This window comes from Aulostomus chinensis, chromosome 8, assembly GCF_037954235.1.
Source record: "Aulostomus chinensis isolate RoL2024-O1b breed Wild chromosome 8, RoL_Achi_v1.0, whole genome shotgun sequence".
Lineage (NCBI taxonomy): Eukaryota > Metazoa > Chordata > Actinopteri > Syngnathiformes > Aulostomidae > Aulostomus > Aulostomus chinensis.
This window is the reverse complement of record NC_141327.1, coordinates 17969078-17990268: the sequence shown is the minus strand read 5'-3', so window position 1 is coordinate 17990268 and position 21191 is coordinate 17969078. Positions and strand designations below refer to the sequence as shown.

Genomic DNA, 21191 nt, shown 5'->3' with positions numbered 1-21191 from the left:
CCTGTTTCATAACTGGATAAAAGGAAACGCAACAGGAACGATTTATATGTCCACTGGGGAAAATAAGAACATCACCTGCAATTTTTTTCCCCGTTGAATCCCAACTTTAATACAAAACCTGGAATATTTTGAGATTGTGTAGGAGATCTCAGACAAAGCATGTAACTGTCAGCTTCTCATAACCTATAAAATACTTATCACTGCAGTGAATGTACATCTGGAAAAAAAAACAAAACTGAAAACATAATACGTGTCCAAGGTGGTTCATGCTGTATGGAACCTCAACAACACACAGCCTTTCCTCTGCGACTCCCTTTTGGAAGGGTGCTAGGTTATCATAATTTGAAGATTGTTGCCCCGAATATCTTCCACAGGATGATTGTGAAAGTAAAATAAAACTATTTACACAATGACTAGAACAGATTCTGCAAAGTACTTGCTATTCACTTCATGTAACACAAGATCACCGAGGAAAGGAAAAGAAGCTGGGTGGTTGATAAAAACAGCCATGAATTGGGTTTTTGTTGGGTTTTTTTGTGTACTGTACAGACTACACTCCTGAGGGTGTGAAGCAGCGATGGGAAAGATTTCACTTCTTTGCAGGTACACCATCTGTGTAGTCCTCCAGTACTCCTGCCAAATGGTTGTTGTGAGTCTTGAAGTGTCTCTTCCTCTGCCCACCTTGCTTCTTCCTCTTTTGAACTGGTAACTGAAGGAAACAAAACATGTGTTATTATGGAATTAAAAAAAAAAGAAGTGCTGATTTAAATATGGAGTTCAATTTAAAGTCAAGGTGAGTCCAGATCAGGAGGGACTGACCACTTTCTTTGGTCCTGACTCCTGCATGGAGGAGATTCCCTGCTTTTTCAGGTACTCTTCAATCTTGTCTTCATCCATGGAGTCCACTGGAATACTCCTCCACAGTTTCTGAAATTCTGAAGTTTCCAAATGAGAAATTAACCGATTTTAAAAACTTATACTACAAGCAATATGAGCAAATTTAGAAGAAAAAATTGTATTAATGGGATTTAAATACATGATAATGTGTTATTACCACTCATTTTGGTAAACCATTTTGACTTTTCTGCCAGGATACTTTGATTCTCCTTTTATTGCTCAAAGCTTAAGCATAATACAGGCTGTAACAAACAAATTAGGGTTGCCAAATTCTAGGAATATTCTAATTTTGAAACTTTAAGATACACAATCCTATTGTCACATACAGAATATTGTATAAGCATTTGGCCTTCTCATAAAATATGGATGCAAATAATTGTAAGACATTTTTAAAAAAATGATATGTTTGTAGGGCGGCACGGTGGTGCAGTGGTCAGCACTGTCACCTCACAGCAAGAAGGTTCCGGGTTTGAGCCCCAGCTCCAGCACAGGATCTTTCTGTATGAGTCTCCATGTTCTCCCTGTTCCTGTGTGGGTTCTCTCTGGTACTCCAGCTTCCTCCCACAGTCCAAAGACATCAAGAGGGGACGAGGCTGATTGATACTCTAAATTGACTGTAGGTGTGACTGTGAGTGTGAATGGTTGTCTGTCTCTATGTGTTGGTCCTGTGATGGACTGGTGACCTGTCCAGGGTGAACCCTGCCTCTCACCTGAAGGCTGCTGGGATAGGCTCCAGCCCCCCAAGACCCTTAACAGGATAAGTGGAAGAAAATGGATGGATGGAGGGATGGATATGTTTGTAGAATAACATAATAATACAGTCATGTTGAATCAAGTCCTGCTGTACTATGCCTTATGCTAGTAATCAGTGCATGTAATAGAGGTATGCAGTTACATAGAGTTGATTAAATTACCCTCAAATGTCCAGTTTATTCATGTGATTTCCCATATACATTTATGTGTATTTCCATATATTACTGATAATTCCCATGGAAAGTTTCAAACTAGTAAGATTTGATTTTTTACTTTTTTTCAAAATTAGTGTTAAAATTCAGAGTGTAAACTTCTCTTGGTAAACTTAGAGAACTGCACCGGAAACTTTTCATCTGTTTGCAGCCCTGGTTATCATACGGCTACATTTAGTCTGTCACCACTGTTTAGGAGAAAGAAGTCAAGAAGACCTATAATGAAATGAACATCAGTCAATCGAGGCCAGACCAGAGCGTGTCGAGCCTCATGAACATTGGTTTAGGATGTAAAATTGTTAAGCCTCTTGCTACATGAGACATTTAGGATGAGGGACCATTGCTCTCATCGCATCACCCCCCTGGGTGGAGATGATGATGATGATGATGATGATGGATCTATGCAGACACACAGCTGACTACTGCTCACCTTCATCTACCACAAACTGGCAGTGCTTGTCGTTGTAAAACAGGATCTTCTTCTTATCTGGTCGCGTCACAAATATGATCTGATCCCCCAAAGCCTGTAACAGATCCCGTTTCAGGGTTTGCTTTGCTGTTCGGTTTTTGCCACAAGCTGACTAAACAAGACAATGGCACTAAAATGTGTCCTTTGCAACAATCGGCACAAATATGGTGACATGTATTTCGGTGTTACCTTGATAGCCTTGGCTGAGTTGGGCAGCCCCTCCTCCACATCATCCAGCAGGACCCCCCCCAGGCCCAGCTGGTCGTGTTTGTCCAGCAGCCTCAGTAAAGCCTTTTTGTCCTTCAAGTTGTACTTGGGCTTGAAACCGTATGTGCCATCCCGCACCTCGATTTTTGGGTTGCTGACCAAGGCCTGTGATAGACGATTAGGAGTGAAGAGGAGAATTCAACTTTCAAGTTTGTGTGGTTTGATACAGCACAAATATGTAGTCAAATAAATCAGTATTAATATTTTCTAGGTTGATCGTAGCTATTCAGGTATTTGTCACTATATGATAGATGTGAAGTATATGTGAGTTTTCTGACATTTTCTGGCTTTATTCATTCTCCAAAAAACTTCCCCTGGCCTGGAAATCCCAAACTTCAGCTTCAGGACTTTCTTTTCTGGTCCTGGAACCCTGTTGCCATTAAACGACACAAGAAGATATGAACGCACCTCAGTCATGAGCCACTGCTTCTGTTTCATACTGATGTCCAGTAGTTTGGTCTCATCCAGAATCTCATCTAGGGTCAGGAAGTGTGTGTCTCCATTCTGATGCCTTGTCTAAAATGAAACAAATACAGTCGTGCACAAAAAAGCACACTGATGCGTGTCAAAGACACACACGTGCTGCATCGACAGTATCAAATCTTTCTCAGCCCTCATTTTAAAGATCTACTGCATTCTTAGAGCCTCATCTTTGAAAAAAAATTAGCCTATTTTTTAGTGCAAGAATTGAAGGCCTTACTTCCAAGTGTCAGGTTTTTTGTTTTGTTTTGTTTTTTTACGTTTTAAAAATCTGGGGGTTAATTAGATGGCACAGAATAAAACGCAAGCATTCAAAGACAGTCTGTCAATTTGTGCGTGAATTCAGCAGCGAGGCGTGAATCAGCTAGCTGGTGTGACGAGGCTGGTCGCCTCTCTGCACAGCCACAGCACGATAAGCTGTTTACACACTAAAAGACACACTGGGGCCCAAATACACACTGATACACATGACACAGCTGACGTACATGACTCACGGGGAGCAAAATAACAAGGTCGAAAAGCTTTTAGAGAAATGAGGACGAACTTAAAAGCTGTCGAGAGGGCTTGAAACGAGAAGAGAGATGGCCATCAGATGGAGGCAAATCCAACAGAATAAAAAAGACTGACACACTTTGAGGGATAGTGTTTCAAAAGCGACATTTTAAGAGAAAAGTCATCTCCCAGGCTTACCTTCATATAATTGACTATCTTGGCAAGGCAGCCAAACTTGTACCCAGAACTCGTCTTAATGTTGAAAGTTCCATTACTTGACTCTGCAGGGGGGAAAAAAAAGCAATTTATACAAGATATTTAGATTTTGTATTTCTTCACACCAGGTGGAGTTTGGAACATCATGCTGAGATGACACTGGAACCTGTTGTTAATTGTTAAAACCGGTCTTCCATCTTCAGCTCTAGATTAATATTTGGTAGACAAAAGGATTTAGGTGAGACAAGTTGTAAGATGACAGTCAGGATTCTCTGTGATGCTCTGTGTCTGTGGATTAGTGAACATCTGCCTGGATAAAGAAACCCTGAATTGGACCGGATGCTTTGGATTGAGTTTGTAAACTCTCATTCTTTGCAGCGTAGATGGTGCCATGGTAACACGTTAAAGGAACATCGTTATGACAAGGTACATATGAGCACATGTAGCCTTAACCACTTTAAAACCAAGCAGATGAGCAGAAATTATCATGATTTTTTTTTTTTTTTTGTCATGCAACACAAGACAGTACAGCATGACAGTATAATCTGTAATTTGTTAAGAGTTATTTGACGTCTAGTCAGCCAGTCCCATTCTCTGCTGGAGTCCAGTTATACTGCTACCCCCTGCAGACCAAAGTCTGAACCCATCGCCTTCCAATCAGAGCTGAAAACAGACCCCGATTCCTGAATGATTCATTAGGTAGGTGGGAGCTACTGTTGCCGGGAGCTGGTTTATGGGCGGGACCACTGACATTCTGACAGGCCTGTAAACAAATGGTGCAGAGGCAGGGCTGCAGAGGAAGAACCAATGATGGAGAGGAACCCCTGCCGTTTCGGTTGAGACATGAAGAGCTGCAAGGAGTGGCGGAGGGAGTGAGCGAGGGCACGCACGACAGCTGAAACGAGCATGAGAGTGCTACGGAGGAAAACAGGCTGAAGAGTGAACACAGCGGAGGGAGTGAGGGGAGGACAGAGTGATAGGTGGGGCACCAACAAGAGGAGAGTGCATCTGTTCACTTGCATCCTATAAAGACTGTGTCACATACGAAAGGTGAGCTTTAACATTTTTCAGAGCTTACGCATGTGTGCATGTTAGAGATCAACAGATCATACGAATATAAAGTAGGAATTTAAACTGCTGGCTGACTGTAGGCTGGGGGGCGGTGTGTGTGTGTGTGTGTGGGGGGGGGGGGGGGTTGTTGTGAGTCATCCAGCATCACTTGAACAATTAATTTAGTGGATCTCTTTTCATAAAGCTGTTCTCTTCTGCATTAGAGCCATTCTACATGGCAAATGAGCATAAGCACCAACAACGTACGTGAAATGTCATTTATGCTCTTCCAAACAAGGCAGCGGAGCCCATCAGCCCCCGATTATGATATTAAGGCCAAGACACGCAATGAAATAAACATGAATCCCTCCGTCTGCATCCTTCCTGCTGGAATACCAAGAGCCGGAGTGTGCGCTCATGTGCATACTGTCTGCTTGGAGAGATGCAGGGTGACTCAGACCAAACAGAAGCTCTCAGGACAAATCAATGAGCAGCAAGGCATGGGCATTAAATATGTGTGTGTGTGTGTGTGTGTGTGTGTGTGTGTGTGTGTGTGGTCCAAGAACACCTTTTAGAGGGCGGGGGGGGGGCGCTAACTTTGGGTACAATAACAGATGAGGGTACCAATTTGTTCTTGTGTGTTCAAAACCAGCTGAGAGACAAATTACTTAAGAGGCTGTTGTCATGGCAATAAGTTGAAATATGATAATATGAAATTGGTAGGAGCTGAAGAGGGAGAAGTGAGAGGAAAATATCAAAGCAGTCAACATGGACTGTATCCCGTACCAACAAATATTCTCCAGTCCACCTCCATAAACTAATTACTAGTTCACCGCAAACTGACTGTGACCTCTTGACTGCATGAATGTGGCCCAGCAGAGACCCCAACATGGCGGGGTGATTGAGTCCTGGGGGGAGCACCAAAGTGCCTCTCACTCAGCATTGCTCAAAATGCTGTGTGGGCCGTGAGTGCTCTCGAACAGACGGAGAAGCTCACTTTTTGCTGGGAATTTTTTTTTTTAGAGAAGTAGAACACTTTTCCAAAACATGATGGAAAGTTTATTTTCGCGCTATGTGAAGTTTATTGAAATAATTATCAGTGTAACAAATATCCATCATCAAATGACATCAATTTGAGAAGCTCAGTTAGGCAAGATAACCGCTAATATTATGGTACACCCATAAAACGTTAATGAAAGTGAGCCTGTGTGGATTTCATTAACAGATTTTAAATAGATTACTAGATTTGAATTAAAAGAGATTAAGCAAAATAATTTGGGATCCTCTTTTTGAATGTGTCCTGGCTCATTAAAAGTATGAATCAGTGTTTCTGGAATTAGAGAGAACCCCTACCGAATTTAAATCGTTAGCTATACAACTACACAGTTGAGTTGAGCCAAATTCAAATTATTTTTTGAATTACATCAATTATGCATATATTACTTTTCTGATGAAATCAAACCAGTAAACAACCCATGTCCCTGCATGATTAAAACCATTAGACAGGTTATGGATGTCAACCCGGGATGATATATTTGGCACTTTGGAGCTCAGCTGAGGTAATAATGAATGCTGATACAGTATCAAGGGAAATCGAAAACCCAAGAACCCAAGGATCCTTCAACAATCCCTACAAGTGAGCCAGAGTGGACTCCACAGGACAAAAGCCAAGCTGCAAATCTCGAGCCTACATACATGAAAAGCACGTGCTTGCGCACACACACACACACACACACAGTAAAAACATGTCATTACTATTTGCAATTACACGATGTAAAACAAATACACACAATGTCTATGTACATGATAAACATTTATTCACCTCTCGCTCAACTTGTCTTTCAAGATATACTCAAGTGATTTGGGTCAGGTATCTTGGTCTGTTATATAAATGACTGTGTGTGTGTGTGTGTGTGTGTGTGTGTGTGTGTGTGTGTGTGTGTGTGTGTGTGTGTGCGTGCGTGCACACACAGAGTATGTACGTGTGTGTGTGTGTGTGTGTGTGTGTGTGTGTGTGTGTGTGTGTGTGTGTGCGTGCGGGCAGAGATACTGGCAGATGTTCCCTGGGGATTTAGACACTGGCTACAAATGTTATAAAAGGATAGCAGAACATGGCTCTATCCATTGGGCTGTACCACTCCACATATTTGGAGTCGGTTTCGATTCAGTTCAATAAAATATCACTCACAGGATATCAGCCACATGAAATGAAAATACACTTGGACACAAAAATCAACAAAAACATTTGTCAGTTTCTAATATTCATCATCCTTAAAAGCAATACTTCACCCAAAAAGGGGATTTTTCAGCTGGTGTCCATGGGGCACGATTAGCTTCAAGCTATATAAATGTTGTTAGCTTTTTCTGCACTCTGGAGCCACGAGGAAGTGATGCGGCTTGGAAAAAAACATATCTTTATGAGCTTATGACACCTATTAGTGAGTACTTGAAAGGTAAAATTATATTTTTGTGTGAAGCGTTTGCATTTCCAAGAAAAAACAATCTTTCTTTTTCTTTAATGTCCCTCCCCAGGAACCATGGCCAACATCACAACCACAATACATCCTAGCAACCTCTCAGCCCACCACCCAGGAGCAATCCTCTCCCAAGTCTCCTTGCAGGTCGAGGAGGTCTACCCCTTCCACGATGGCTGGAATGTGGCCTGCTTCATCATCCTGCTGCTCTTCGTCCTAACTGTCCTGTCTCTGGCTGCCTTAGCCGTGCTCTATCAGCTACTGGACTGTGGTTGCTGTGCCAAAGGAAAGACGCATCACCAGCTACAGGAGGAGGGGCCAGGAAGCTGCAGCAAGCTGATGACCAGCATTTGCAAGGAGCCAGAATCCCACACTGAGGTGGTATAGACGGCAACAAGGACCAGGAAGACAAAAATGTATGAAGTGGGGTTTAATTGCTGAGCTGAGCAATCCCACAAGCACTGATCTTGATGTCCTAGGAGGAGAACTGTAAGAACTTCCTGATAGTGGTTCACCACTCACAGTTAGAGGTAAAAGAATCCTAAAGAAGAAACACAGTGCAGGGTTTCACTTATGTGGACCGACTCTAATTAGCTTTTCATCTTCTGTTAGGAGGGAATCTTCCCACATCCACCACCACCTAATGCACAAGGAGGAGCCCAAGAGCCATATTTTACAAAGAAAGCACTCCAGTAGTGTAGTAATAACGGTACTGGCGATAATACAAGTAAGATTGTGGCCAGAAGAGCACAACATTCCAAAGCTGTGACAGAATATTGTAGTTGAAGTGGTTGTTTTATTTTCTTGTTGTTGCTTTGTTCACTTTTATGGTATGAAGGTGCATGGCCAAAACCTGCAAGCATAAAAACAATCCCCCCCAAAAAACAACTTCAAAACAAATCGACAGCCACCCTGTATGTCCTGATCACAGTTCTGACACGCTGGCTGCAAATGATCTTCGATGAGACATGGTAGAAATAGGGTGTACAGTTGTGGAAGGCTGGCAACACAGAAGGACTGCTAACCAATGACTACACTCATAGTTGCACATCTTTGCTTTGATTCACGCTCACGTCTTTGTAAGTCAGTGTTGTCAACATGTTTTGCTTTGCAACAGTATCTACTGAGAAGTGACACTTGTTTACTGCACGGTGATGTAATTTACAGTGTATTATTTCATATGCCTTACAACAAAATGCCTAATAAATTGTCAGAGATTTATGTTCTGAGGTTTTGTTGTTGGTGTTTTTTTTACTTAGAAGTCAATTGAAGCTGCAAGCCAACAGATTTTAAAAAAGAGTTTGGAGACTTGCATTAATTGGACTGGATGCTGGTAACCACTCCTGCTCCAGCCTCCAGACCCTGGTCAGACACAGAGGAGAAACTACTTGAGGCTGAGGCTGACTTTGAGCCAGTCCCTTCACACAGCAGGTGGGACCCTGCGTTTCATCAGAGGAGCCGTCGCATTCATTCGCCATCAAAAACGCATTCAGCCACTACACACGCTCACTTTAACACACACTGCAGCTACAGCGTGTTTTTTCCTCTTCCCCACTCATCATGTTGTGTTTCGTTGAGCTTCACATAGACTTTCTCCACGTTATAAATTACGTTCGTGGCAACACACTCATTGGGTACTATGGCAATACAGTTTATTAGTATATTGTATATTAGTATTAATAATACTGCAATAAATTTAACACAGCTCTTTGTTGGGTCCCAAGTCATTCTCACATCGGGTCTGACACCAGCCGGATTTGTGATTTTTGAGTCAGTCATACATCCAAACTGATTCATTGATAGATAGACTTTAATTTTGTACAGCTATTAGATTTCACAGTAAGACAAAGTACTACACTTACCACTACTGTGTTTTGACACAGAGGATCCGTCCTTTTCAACTTTAGGCTTCTTCTTCTTGTGTGATCCAGAGTCAGATGCAGCTGGTCTCTTCTCCACAGTCGGAGTCGATAGAGCTCTTTTCTTAAACAGCTCCCTCTCTCTTAAAAGAGCTGGATCCATCCTGAATGAAAACAAACACACAGCATGTTAAAAACAGCAAATATTTTTGGATCAAATAACATTCATCATATATGTTACCTCTAAAATGAAAACATTTCAAATATTTCATCAGACAACTATCATAATTTCATCAAAGCCCATGAAAAATTATAACCATAAAGTGGCATTTCATATAAACCAGATGATGATGATTAATAATCTCTAATAGCATATCTATGCAACAACATTCATGGTGGGACTCATGCTTGTAGGACAACAGTATATAGATATTCTGTTGAAGACCATACGGGACTCCCACCCTCTGAGCATCAGATCCATCAGATCTTCGACGATTAGCTTATGGTAATTTGATCAAACATTATTTGGAAGCATGAAAACTGCATGCATGATGTTAATCAGGCCAGGATCAACGTATTACTTGAGTATAACCACTACTGCTGGTTGTCTATTCCTATGTGGCAAATGAGAACACAAATCTGCCGGTTTTTGATCGAATTCAAACCCATGGACAATAAAGAGAAATCATTTTACAGCCTTTGGGCAGATGTGAGGTTGTGCAGTTGGTAAATCAGCCTTGATGAGGGCCACTATGTTAGTAACGAGTTTCATATAATCTCATTATATTTCTCTTTATTTATCTTCGATTCATGTTTTAACACGTATTAATGCTGCTAGCATACAATAGCTACACATTAGAACTACGCAAACTTGAATATAACGACCAACAAAGGCACACTAAATGCATCTGACGACTGACACAACAATGCGTGAGACAAAAAGCAACATAAATGGACAGCATTAGCCCCTTCGTTTGCTAGCTGGGGCTGACCTATAGCTAACAAGCCAGTTGTGTTTAGCCTATGCTTATCGCGTTATCGAGTAGATCTTACTACACATAATGCCTTGTGTTACCGCTGTCTTTTTCAGATAACTGCGGTGACCATAACGTTTTTTTTTTTTTATCAAAATACAGGCAAGCAAACTTGACACAACATAAGTAGCTAGCCAGCTTCGTAATTTGCTCAACCTCACTTAGCAAACTTACCTGACACCGCTTGTGCTCTCAGCAAAAATAAGGGGTTGGCAAAGAAGACTTAAATTAAATTCAAATTATTTAACAAACAAAGGAACAACTCAAACAAACTGCCGTTTAGTCTTCCTCTTTTTCAATGTCTTGAAATTTTAACCAACTAACTTCATACTCAAGCACATATCTCAATTGTTTCCTCATGATGCGCTTCGTTTGTTGTTCGATTTGTCGGCTGTCGACTTCAGAGCCTTGGAAGACGTCATCGCGCCTCACGAACGTGCCTCATGCGTCATGTGCCAGTACGGTTGTATGTCGTGTTTATGGGATGATCCCGGCTTGAGCAAGTAGAGCGAAAAGGTTGCAACAAAATTAGAGTCGTTTAATCCTTTGTTTTTATCAAAAACCCTCTCCCTTGTGAGCCGAAATAGCTCAGTTGGGAGAGCGTTAGACTGAAGATCTAAAGGTCCCTGGTTCGATCCCGGGTTTCGGCAGAAGGCTTTAATTTACTAATTTGAGTAATAAGGTATTTCGTTTGAAGGGTGGTAGACATGTGGGAGATTCTCTAAATGACTGAAAGAAAGTTCTTGAAGATTACCACAGTTTACATAGAAGCACATCATACAGCAGTTAAATAATTGTGGGAAATTTACTGGAGGTATACGTTGAAGATCAACTTATCTGCGCAATAAGCAACATCATTCAGACCAGGAGCAAAAGATTATTACCCTGTTGGCCCATTTCAAAAACTATACCCAAGTTACAGGCTTGACAATTGCTGAGTCTCATTAGACCAACAGAGAGGAGGATAATGTGCTGTCTCATGTGACAGCGCATTTGGATTGTCCCTGACCCTGAATGAACCTATTAAATTAAACCATGGCGGCAGTCAAAAGAGAAGTGGATGCTTGGTGCAATGGGGGCAGGGTTCATCATCTGTTTTGATGGCCACCTTGTGGGTTTAGGAAATTTTATGTAGAGAGTGATATAGGGGGATGTAAGCCGAAATAGCTCAGTTGGGAGAGCGTTAGACTGAAGATCTAAAGGTCCCTGGTTCGATCCCGGGTTTCGGCAGATTTCTTTAAGAAAAACATGGATAAATTAAATATAGAAGTGAGACTTGATAATACAGTGCTTTGGTGGGTGTTTGCTGCTCTTCTACATCACCCATCCTCGCCACTGAAGAGAAGAAAGAGGAAATTCAGGTTTAAAACATGGATTCAGAACAGTAAGAATGAAAGCCAAATAAAGTGAAATGTATTGAAGAGGACAGTAAAACAGATTCAAAGCTGCAAAATCTGAGCCACAGCTGCCAAGATGTCAAGTACTTTATTCATGACCAAGTACATCACAAAAAAAGAGAAACACCTTATTCTTATTATGAAAATTTTCATTTTAAATAAAAGCTTTAGTGGTGTGCTAAAATTTGACAGTGACCACAAACCTACTAAATCTTGGGAGCATATTCAGTCATGATGTCATCTGTTATGAAACAGAGCTTGTCAGTTAGACAAAGGTGAAAAAGGTTCGCAGTGCACACAGATACAACCCGTTTATGACACTTCCTCTCAAAAAAGATGTTTTTTTTTTTAATAAACCACATGGTTCTCGTTTTTAAAGAGATGTTGTGCATGTTGCAGCCGTTCCTGCTGATTTACTTGAATTCTATTTTTGACCCGCATTGTATTTGTCAGTAAGAAACCCTGTGAGAATTCTGAAAAATCCATCATTTCAACCAAGTCTCTTCACATGTTCATTCAGATCATGGAACAAATTAGCATCTCCAAAATGTCTAATTAAAGATTCAGGAGGCCGGTCAAAGAAGTGAGCCCACATGAATGATTAAATATGTGCTAACCTAATTTAGGGCCCAATCTATAATGAATGAATTACGCTGTTGAGTCACAGCAGAGATTGAATGGAAGAGAGGGGAAGGAGATTGAGACATCAGAGAATACTCAGACTTATGACGTGACAAACATAAACGATGGCTCAACCTGATCACTCCAGCTGCATTCCTTTTCAGGGTACAACGCTAGTGAGTGAAGATATTATTATATACTGGTGCTGAAAAGATTTTGACCATGGCTCTGCTGGCTTATAAAATGGCAGAAAATACATCTAATTATATCATTGCGTGGCTGTTCTGCTGATCAAGAGAGAAGAGAAACCTGATAATATTCGGATTTTTCATAAAGAAGCAGTCTAAAGCGTGCCACTGTGATGCAAATATCAGTTTTTGTTTCCACTAGGTGGCGCTAGAGACCATGCACTTTTCATGCACGCGGACGTTTGAGTGATGTTTTTCTTAAGCTTTTACTTTGACTCATATTTTTTTGTTCTGTTGCAAAATGTCACAATTGTGGTTTCTGCCATGGTGACAACATTTGATGAAAACACTCACACTCGTCTAACTCATCTAGACTTTAAGTGTCGATGACTAAATATGAGATGAATCTGGTTGACTCTCCAGGCAAAGTGCCCAAAGCTGAAACAAATACTTCCAGTCTTAACAGCAGGAGTACACTGAGTATGTCGCTTCAAATCTGCTGCACACAACACAGGCGCAGGTAGCAGGTATAAAGACCTTCTATATTTAAATTGTTCCAAATATAATTTTTTGCAAGTTTTTTTTTTCCAAACTAAGGTAATCCTACTAAAAAAACAGGAGACAGTTGCTGTAGAAATAGATAAATTGATATTCAGCATTGTTACGGGAAATACTTTATGAACATTTAAAAAAGAAACTTTTAAAAAAATGAAGGCCAAGTGTAGCCTCCTGGCTCTGTTCCAGTCTACTGACAAGCAGGCTGATAGGATGAAGGAATGAGACAGCAGATCCCCCTCTCTTTTCCCTGTTTGTAACACCCGGGCTGTTTAGACAGAAAAAATACGGAGAAGTCACTGTGTGTCTGGTTTAACAGCACCATGCTGAGCGGGTGACAGTTCACTGTGTTTGTGGGCAGAATTAGCAGGTTTCACATTTCACAGCTGATCCAAGATGGAGCCAACAAATATCTGTCTGCAGAGGGATTTGATGCAAAAATGAATGCTGATTGTGGAATCTCAGATTAGAGGCAAAATTCAGATGTTAGTCCCAGTGTTAAAGGAATAAAAGAAATAGAGAGAGAGAGAGAGAGAGAGAGAGAGAGAGAGAGAGAGAGAGAGAGAGAAGTCTTGGTGTAATTTGGAGGAGAGGTGTGATATCAGAGAGGAGATGAGTGAAGTCCTGCAGCTGCAACCAACCAGCGCAAATCCCCACAGAGGGAAGAATCTCAAAGTGACAACTTTCAATTACAACAGTATAAGAAAGTGTGTGTGTGCGTGTTTGCATGTGTGTGTGTGTGTTGTTGTTGTGTGTTTGCATGTGTGTGTGTGTGAGTGCGTGTGTGTGTGTGTGTGTGTGTATTCGCATTACCTGTCAGCACTTCTGGCTTTGCAGACGGTTCGATGTCAGCTTTGAAAGAATTGAAAGTAACTCATGTATACAGAAGAAAGCAAATACACACACACACACACACACACACACACACACACACACTTTATGGGGGCATTACTTTGACTTACATTCATTTCTTGGAGATTTACCCTGCCCTCACCCACAACAACCATTTGACTAAACTTAACCCTAACTTCAACCTAACCCTATCTTTAGTCTTCACACCAAAACTGAATGATTTATATTATATGGAGTTGGATTTTGTCCCCATAAGGAAGGCGAGTCCCCACAATGTGAGTGTGTGAACATATTTATGTCCCAACAACATGAGTAACACACACACACACACACACACACACACACACACACACACACACACACACACACACACACACACACACACACAAACAGCTCTGAAATGCGGTCAGATTGAACCTATCAGGAAACCTGAGGGTGAGTGTTGTAATGGAGCATGTCATGGATATAGATTGTGTTACTTCAAGGAACCAAAGGCCACAAGTGAAGCCAATACAAATAAACTTGACTGGTGTCTGCGGGATTATGGAAACACAAGCCTTATACCAATATTTGATGAAAATAGTCTCTGCTCCTCCTGAACTTGACTGCAGGGACAGATGAGCCATGGCTCACAGTCAATGTTTTTGTTCAAACCAAAGATCTTCAGTATGTGGCGCATAGGCCAGTAAACTTTATCCAAGCCAAACTTAGAAAACTGCTCTTGATAGACCTCACTTAGCGCTCGGAGGGCATTGAAATGTTGACACAAGAGAGGGCCCCTCTGAGATGCCACAACAATGGACACACACCAGAATACTGAGAATATCAGTGTAATTAGAATTAAGAGACCCAGCCCAGACTGTGTAAACTGACCTCAGACCAAAAGGTCACAGGTGAGCTCCAGTATGGTCGCTATGTGCGTAACCAACATTTTTTTCCACCCTTTAAACCGTTTGTTCATTATTGGTGTCTTCTTATACGGTTGTCAAATCAGCTTTACATGATGTAAGAGTAATAAAACAAAAAGATATGATCTATTCTATTCAACAGGGACATTCATGTTAAGTTGTTAATGTTCATTTTGAAGAAAAAGAATTTATAGAATTGAATGGTTCAAATTATGCTTAATTATCTCCGCTGAGGAGGTAATGTGATCGCCATCGTTGGTGTGTTTGTTTGCAGAATAACTCAAAATAATATGGATGGATTTTGATCAAATTTAGTAGGAGGATTGAATTTGGTTCAGAATTAATTGATTGGATGATGGATTTGATCTTATGATGTCCGCTTACCTTGGCAGAGGTATGCGTTCGTAGGATCCCTCCAGTTTAAATAAGTAATGAGAATAGCATCCGATATGGTACTTAAAGTTTTTGCCAGAAAATGTAATGGCGTCTTTGTTTCCTATGCTACATTCCTCCACCGTGTTCAGGGAAAATCAGCCAGGTAATTATTGCATAATCCTACACTCAACCAAACAAATGCGGGTAAAAACATTTCCTCCTTGTCAGAAATAATATATAATTTTAGACATTTTATCTTTGAAATGAGTGCAAGCTGCAAATACTGCAGAGAGATCACAAAACCAAGAGGAGAGATTTTAAATCTGAACTCAGAATGACAGCATCCACTAGGTGGCAGTAGTGCAGCATTATCTGTCTGTCGCTACTGGCTGCTGAGTGACTCAGAGGTCACAGAGGAGCTGCAGCCACTCAGACAGACAGAGGAGATAAAAACAGCCAAACCTGCTGTATTGACCCCAGTCTCAGGGATTTAGCTCATCTACTAACCTCTCAGAATGAAAGGCACACCCTTGGCTGCAGGAGCATCCAGATTTCTTTGTTAAATAGAAATAGAGAAAACAGTGGTCAAAAAGAAGAAAAATAATCATTTCTCCTACAGGAGATGTGGGGGCCTGACATGCTATCATGATCCAAATCAGGACAGCAGTCGTGGCTTTGTTCAGACAATTTTTAGAGTGGCCTTTCTTCAAGCGGTGCATTAAAGAAATCGATGATCTGATTTTGACAGTCTGGTGAGTGCTCTGGTCAAGCCAGTGCCTAGCCTGAGCTAAATCTGACAATTTAAAAAGAAGGAAGTGATGCCACTTAAGGATTTTGTGCAAGCCTACTTGCTGTGAGGTGGCTGGTGAAGCATTGTTATGTAAGACAGCACAGGCACTCAAGGATAGGGCTTAGGATAGTTTTGTTGCCGAGGCAGTTTTTTTTTTTTTCAAGCATTTCTGTACTTTGTAGCAGAAAGAGTGTCCCAGAATGAGTCTCATAGGCTTGAGGATGTGAGATGACAAAAAACATTAATGCATTATTCTGCTGTTTATGTAACTTGGAAAGGGGAGACTTTCATGAATATACAGCCAAGGTTAAAGGCTCTCCTTTCCCTTTTTTATCGTATTCTTCTGAAACACACACACGCACACGCACACACACACACACACACACGCACACACACGCACACACACGCACACACACACATTTCTCTATAACACTGCACATAGTGATTTTCACTGATTCTTTATTCCATATAAAGTATATATGGAAATATTTGTGTGTGTATTAGGTGAGTATATGTGTTTGCCATGTGTTTTTACAGTTTCTTTGTGATGGTGTGTGTGTGTGTGTGTGTGTGTGTGTGTGTGTGTGTGTGTGTGTGTGTGTGTGTGTGTGTGCGTGCGCCTCCCAAATCATTGTGCAACATACATGGAGGAAACTGAGTCTTACACAGGCTCAATGCACAGAAAAAACATAAACAAACAACAGCTGTTTACCATGCTGTGGTTCCATCTGTCTGTCTATGGAACTCCTTCGCTTTTTTCCTTTTTTTGTGTGTGTGTGCGTTGAAAATTAAATTGTGGTCCACACAGCCACAAAAACACTGTCAATACTTTTGTAAAAACAAAACAAAAAAAACACACACAGATGCAGTAAAAAAAAAAAATCAAATAATTTGTACGGTTTTTGCTGTTTTTTTTTTTTAATAAACAGTTTTTCAGATTGTCATTTTTTCCATTTGTCTTCCTGCTTCCGTTCACAGTTAGCAAACTTTTTCATTGACATGTCAGTCTGAACTATCTGGTATATTTTCAATATAAAATGAATGCTGCACATATCAGTGGCAAACTTTTGGGAAACATTTTGGTGACAACTTAACTGCAAACTTATTCAACTAAATTAAAACAAATTAATTTCAAAAGGTATTCTTTCAAAGAGACCCAAAAAACTGTCAGATATATTGGAAGTACTGAAGGTTTCAACAGTCTTGACTCTTTGCAGCGAATGTATTGGCAGTTTCTGCTGTACCCATGGGTGTGGTTGAGGCTGTTTCAATTTATTATTTATAATTTATCCATATTGAGCAAGTCAGACAACATATTTGGCTCTCACAGAGGGTTTTTTTTTTTCAGCCCATGAGGAGTTGATCATAGGCCTAATGGGTACACACCCCCAGAGGACCCACCTCTGCTCTGCTCTGTCTCTGATTGGCTAGTTCTTGGTGCCTTCAGGGCTGAGATGGATCAGGATCAATCAGAGGATCTTTACAGAGTGAATGTGGGAGAAACAAAAAAACCTGTTGTTTTATTTGTTGGAGATTGTGAGAGGAAGGTATTTAGTTTAACATCCTGATGTAAGTCTGTTCACCCTCTCCAGGAAGGAATCATTTCTTTAGAGTACCAGCGTAAAGTGACGCTTACAGGTTGGCAGTCATGAAGGGGCTCTCTGGTGTCAATCAAGCCAGGACCCCCTGTGTTTCCCACCCTGCCCTCATTCACTATTGAACAATGAGGAGAAGTGACTGTACACTGTCCAAACCCTGCTGGTGTCCACTAATCCAGGCTCCTGATGTTAACCCGAGGACTGAGCTTTTGTATGGGGAGGCTGACTCTTGATTTTGTGCAGGTCAAAGATGTGTGAGTATGTGTGTGTGTGTGTGTGTGTGTGTGTGTGTGTGTGTGTGTGATGCTCCTCTTGCCCTTTCTAAATGCCACAGATGGGCCAACTCCTGAGGAGCGGGACTGTAATGTGAGCCCATATCTTGTGTGTGTGTGTGTGTGTGTGTGTGTGTGTGTGTGTGTGTGTGTGTGCGTGCGTGCGTGTGTGCGCGCGCGCATCATGATAATCTTCAACAGTAAGCCCATCAAACACATATCTACTGATGTTTGAGTGTGTGAGTGTTTGTGTGAGTGTGTCTCATGTGCATCCCATTTTCTATTCTGTTACTGCATTGTTGATAATATTTCCCACAGTAAAATATGGTTCACAAAGTCTTCCAAACATCTGCTTACCACAAAATTTATGGACATCAAAAAAGAATTTCACATGTGTTTTATATTGAAGCATTTCTTTTACAAAGTTGAAAACACTCCATAAATATAATCAGAACACACACACACACACACACACACACACACACACACTGTATATATATGAATATTTTTTAATTACAGCTATCTACGCACGTGCCATCTCCTCATGAATCTACATTTATCACTCAAATGTTTCCTTTACCAATGTGACTAATGCGGGTGAATATGGGTGGGTGCTCCATGGTGCTGGATCAAGGCAAGCGTTGTCCGCCTCCAGTCTGTCACCAGTCGTTCTTTTGCTATTCCTTATGGCATTTTCATTAAAAAAAAAAAACTACAATTTGCAGTGTGTTTTCTTGAGAGTTGTTGACCATCAATTGCCAAAATTAAACCGAAGACCTCATGCATCAAGCATGGTGTTAGGGTGCTAATTCCTACAGTATATTCTTCTTTGTGTGCACTTTTCAGTATCTTCGCCACACGGGAACATACAAGACAATGAACTGCAGCTGACAAGTTTGATGAATTTCTTTTGTTGCTCTTTTCATTGCCGATGCTTCACTTTTTTCACACACTTTTTATTTTTAACTTGTTTGAATTCTTCCAGTATTACAGGTGTAATACAAGATTGATTTTTTTCCCCCTTCAGCCATAAAAGTAAGGTACAGTGAAATAGTAGAATGATTTAAAATGAAAGTAAAACTACATGGCACATCTTGAAAATTGAACACATTGATTTTCAAAAACAAAATGAAAAACGGGCTGCACGGTGGTGCAGTGGTCAGCGCTGTCACCTCACAGCAAGAAGGTTCTGGGTTCAAGTCCCAGCTCCAGCTCAGGATCTTTCTGTGCGAGTCTCCATGTTCTCCCTGTTCCTGTGTGGGTTCTCTCTGGTACTCCAGCTTCCTCCCACAGTCCAAAGACATCAAGAGGGGACGAGGCTGATTGATACTCTAAATTGACCGTAGGTGTGACTGTGAGTGTGAATGGTTGTCTGTCTCTATGTGTTGGCCCTGTGATGGACTGGTGACCTGTCCAGGGTGAACCCCACCTCTCACCCGTAGCAGCTGGGATAGGCTCCAGGCCCCCCCACGTGACCCTAAACAGGAATAAGTGGAAGACAATGGATGGATGGAAGGATCAAAAATGAAAAAACAGATCCAGTGCTTCCAATGCTATATTTATGTGGTTCATTATGATAACAAGGTGCATATTTGCAGCTTTTAGTGTCAAACTCTGCAGGGGACTGGAAGTGGTGATGTTACTGATGGTAGGAGGTTGCACAAATAAAGCAGGAGTGCGGTTTATGAAACAGTTTCTATGACAATGATAGCACGGTGGGTTGTCTTACTCATGGGCAGACCCCATAATGATGGTGTTTGAAATCTTACAGCAAAACTGCAACATACCGTCATTATTAAAGCAACAAAACTCCCACCACCACGCAACTGCCCAATCATTAAGGGCACCACAATGTTTACCAAGGAAATAAAATGCCCTCGCACACGGTGTTGTTGTTGTTGATGTTGTATCATCAGAGAAACAGATCGTAAATAATGATGTGTGTATGTGTGTGTGTGTGTATGACAGTATGCGTGAAATCAAAAAAGCTTTACAGGAAAGACTCGCGGATAAAAGATGTATTTGATTATCTTCTACATTTTTCTTATTGTCAACAATGAAGGCTAAAACCAACTAACTTAGAACTGATTCCACTAATTACTGTGTGATACCTCCTGTAAAACCATGATGTCGCATCAGGAAGATGAACTTTTTGGTATAATTTGAAGGATTCATACATATGGCATCCCGGAAATAATAAAGGCTGTTTTTTGTTTAGAGCTTTAACCGCAGCAGCAGGGGTGTACAGGATCTTTCAGTTTCAAAAGTGGAGAGACTCTTTCCTAAATATTTACCATCTGAGAGAGTTAGATGTGTGTGTGTGTGTGCGTGCGTGTGTGTGTGTGTGTGTGTGTGTGTGTGTGTGTGCTTGCGTGTGTGTGTGTGTGTGTCCTCCTTGGTAAATATAATTAACTAACTTTAAAATAATCAGTTATATAGTAGTTTAAAAACTTGTAATTGCACGGCAAAGCTAGAAGCACAAGGCTGCAGTCACCCTGCAAAAACTGAAATAATGAATCCAAATGTTGACTAATATAAACGTCCTTCTCTTCACCCAAATAAGAAACAGTGGCTCTCTTAAAAACACCTTTCAGTCTACAGCAGCTGCAGCACGATTCAAATGTTTCTCAGTCTTGTGAATGCAAAAGGAAGCACATCCGTGCATCCTAAAATCAATTCATGAACGACGGATAGGTGTTATGTACAATGTGCTCCACTGTATATATTTAAATGTCAATTAATGTTTTTATCAGGCTGTGAGTCATACAGAATGAACCCAGTTTTAATTGCTTGTGGGCATACACTTAAAACTCTTTGAATTTATGCATGATTGCAAACAAACGGCATAAACAAGGAGCGGCCGCACGCTGCCCAGTCACCAGTGTTGCAGCATCTGCTGTGCATGATGGTGCTGTCAAAAGTATCGATTTTTCAATTTGGAATATTTGAAAGAGTATCAATACTCATCTTCAACACCCATTGATAGCACAAATAACAGCTGGGCTTATTCGCCACCTGAGCATACATTTTACAATGGTTTGCTTGAAAAAGGACCCAAACTGTCACACACACACACACACACACACACACACACAAACCCCTGCTGCAGACACATACACAGTGCTGCAGCACCTCAATTTGCCCTGGTTTTAGTTCAGTAGAGAAGGCAAGCGATGAATTCCTGTGACCGCTTCAGTTGAGACACAGAAAAAAAGCAGTTTGGATGTTTTTCCAATGATCATGGATCATGGACAGGTGATACATACAAGCTATATGGCACAAATACATGCACAAGAAAGGTACTCACCGTGCAAATTGATCTCCCGCTCTTAACAGAGCTCTATAAAGAAGGTAGAGAGGTTGGTAACAGCTCCTGTTTCAGCATCACTGAAGCATTAAACAAGGTGGCCCAGTAAACTGTTGTTGATAAGT

General features: G+C 41.1%; 2 protein-coding genes and 2 non-coding genes across 4 annotated transcripts; 3 read left to right on the top strand and 1 right to left on the bottom strand.

The window, feature by feature from the left end:
- Positions 1-62: 62 nt before the first annotated feature.
- gtf2e2 (general transcription factor IIE, polypeptide 2, beta) lies at positions 63-10618 on the bottom strand. The gene is made up of 8 exons (XM_086211396.1): positions 10378-10618; positions 9173-9333; positions 3769-3851; positions 3007-3114; positions 2521-2703; positions 2293-2386; positions 820-935; positions 63-709 (listed from the first exon to the last, which is right to left on the bottom strand). The coding sequence occupies exons 2-8, from the start codon at positions 9330-9332 to the stop codon at positions 590-592; spliced, it is 864 nt and encodes a 287-aa protein (XP_086067522.1). The 5' UTR covers position 9333; positions 10378-10618; the 3' UTR covers positions 63-589.
- smim18 (small integral membrane protein 18) lies at positions 4568-8527 on the top strand. The gene is made up of 2 exons (XM_086210197.1): positions 4568-4836; positions 7369-8527. Exon 2 carries the CDS (start codon positions 7374-7376, stop codon positions 7695-7697), a length of 324 nt encoding a protein of 107 aa, XP_086066323.1. The 5' UTR covers positions 4568-4836; positions 7369-7373; the 3' UTR covers positions 7698-8527.
- Positions 10619-10780: 162 nt separating the features above from the next.
- Positions 10781-10853, top strand: trnaf-gaa (transfer RNA phenylalanine (anticodon GAA)). Its single transcript has one exon. It is a non-coding gene; the product is annotated as a tRNA-Phe (tRNA).
- Positions 10854-11360: 507 nt separating this feature from the next.
- trnaf-gaa (transfer RNA phenylalanine (anticodon GAA)) lies at positions 11361-11433 on the top strand. Its single transcript has one exon. It is a non-coding gene; the product is annotated as a tRNA-Phe (tRNA).
- The last annotated feature ends 9758 nt before the right edge of the window (positions 11434-21191 follow it).

Bases quoted from the DNA above. Each gene is read 5' to 3' on its own strand.
- gtf2e2 (XM_086211396.1), bottom strand. From the start codon at position 9,332: ATGGATCCAGCTCTTTTAAGAGAGAGGGAGCTGTTTAAGAAAAGAGCT. The intron at 3,115-3,768 runs GTAAGCCTGGGA...GTTTCATTTTAG, and splicing joins AGATAGTCAATTATATGAAG to ACAAGGCATCAGAATGGAGA. The intron at 936-2,292 runs GTGAGCAGTAGT...TGGAAACTTCAG, and splicing joins CCAGTTTGTGGTAGATGAAG to AATTTCAGAAACTGTGGAGG.
- smim18 (XM_086210197.1), top strand. From the start codon at position 7,374: ATGGCCAACATCACAACCACAATACATCCTAGCAACCTCTCAGCCCAC.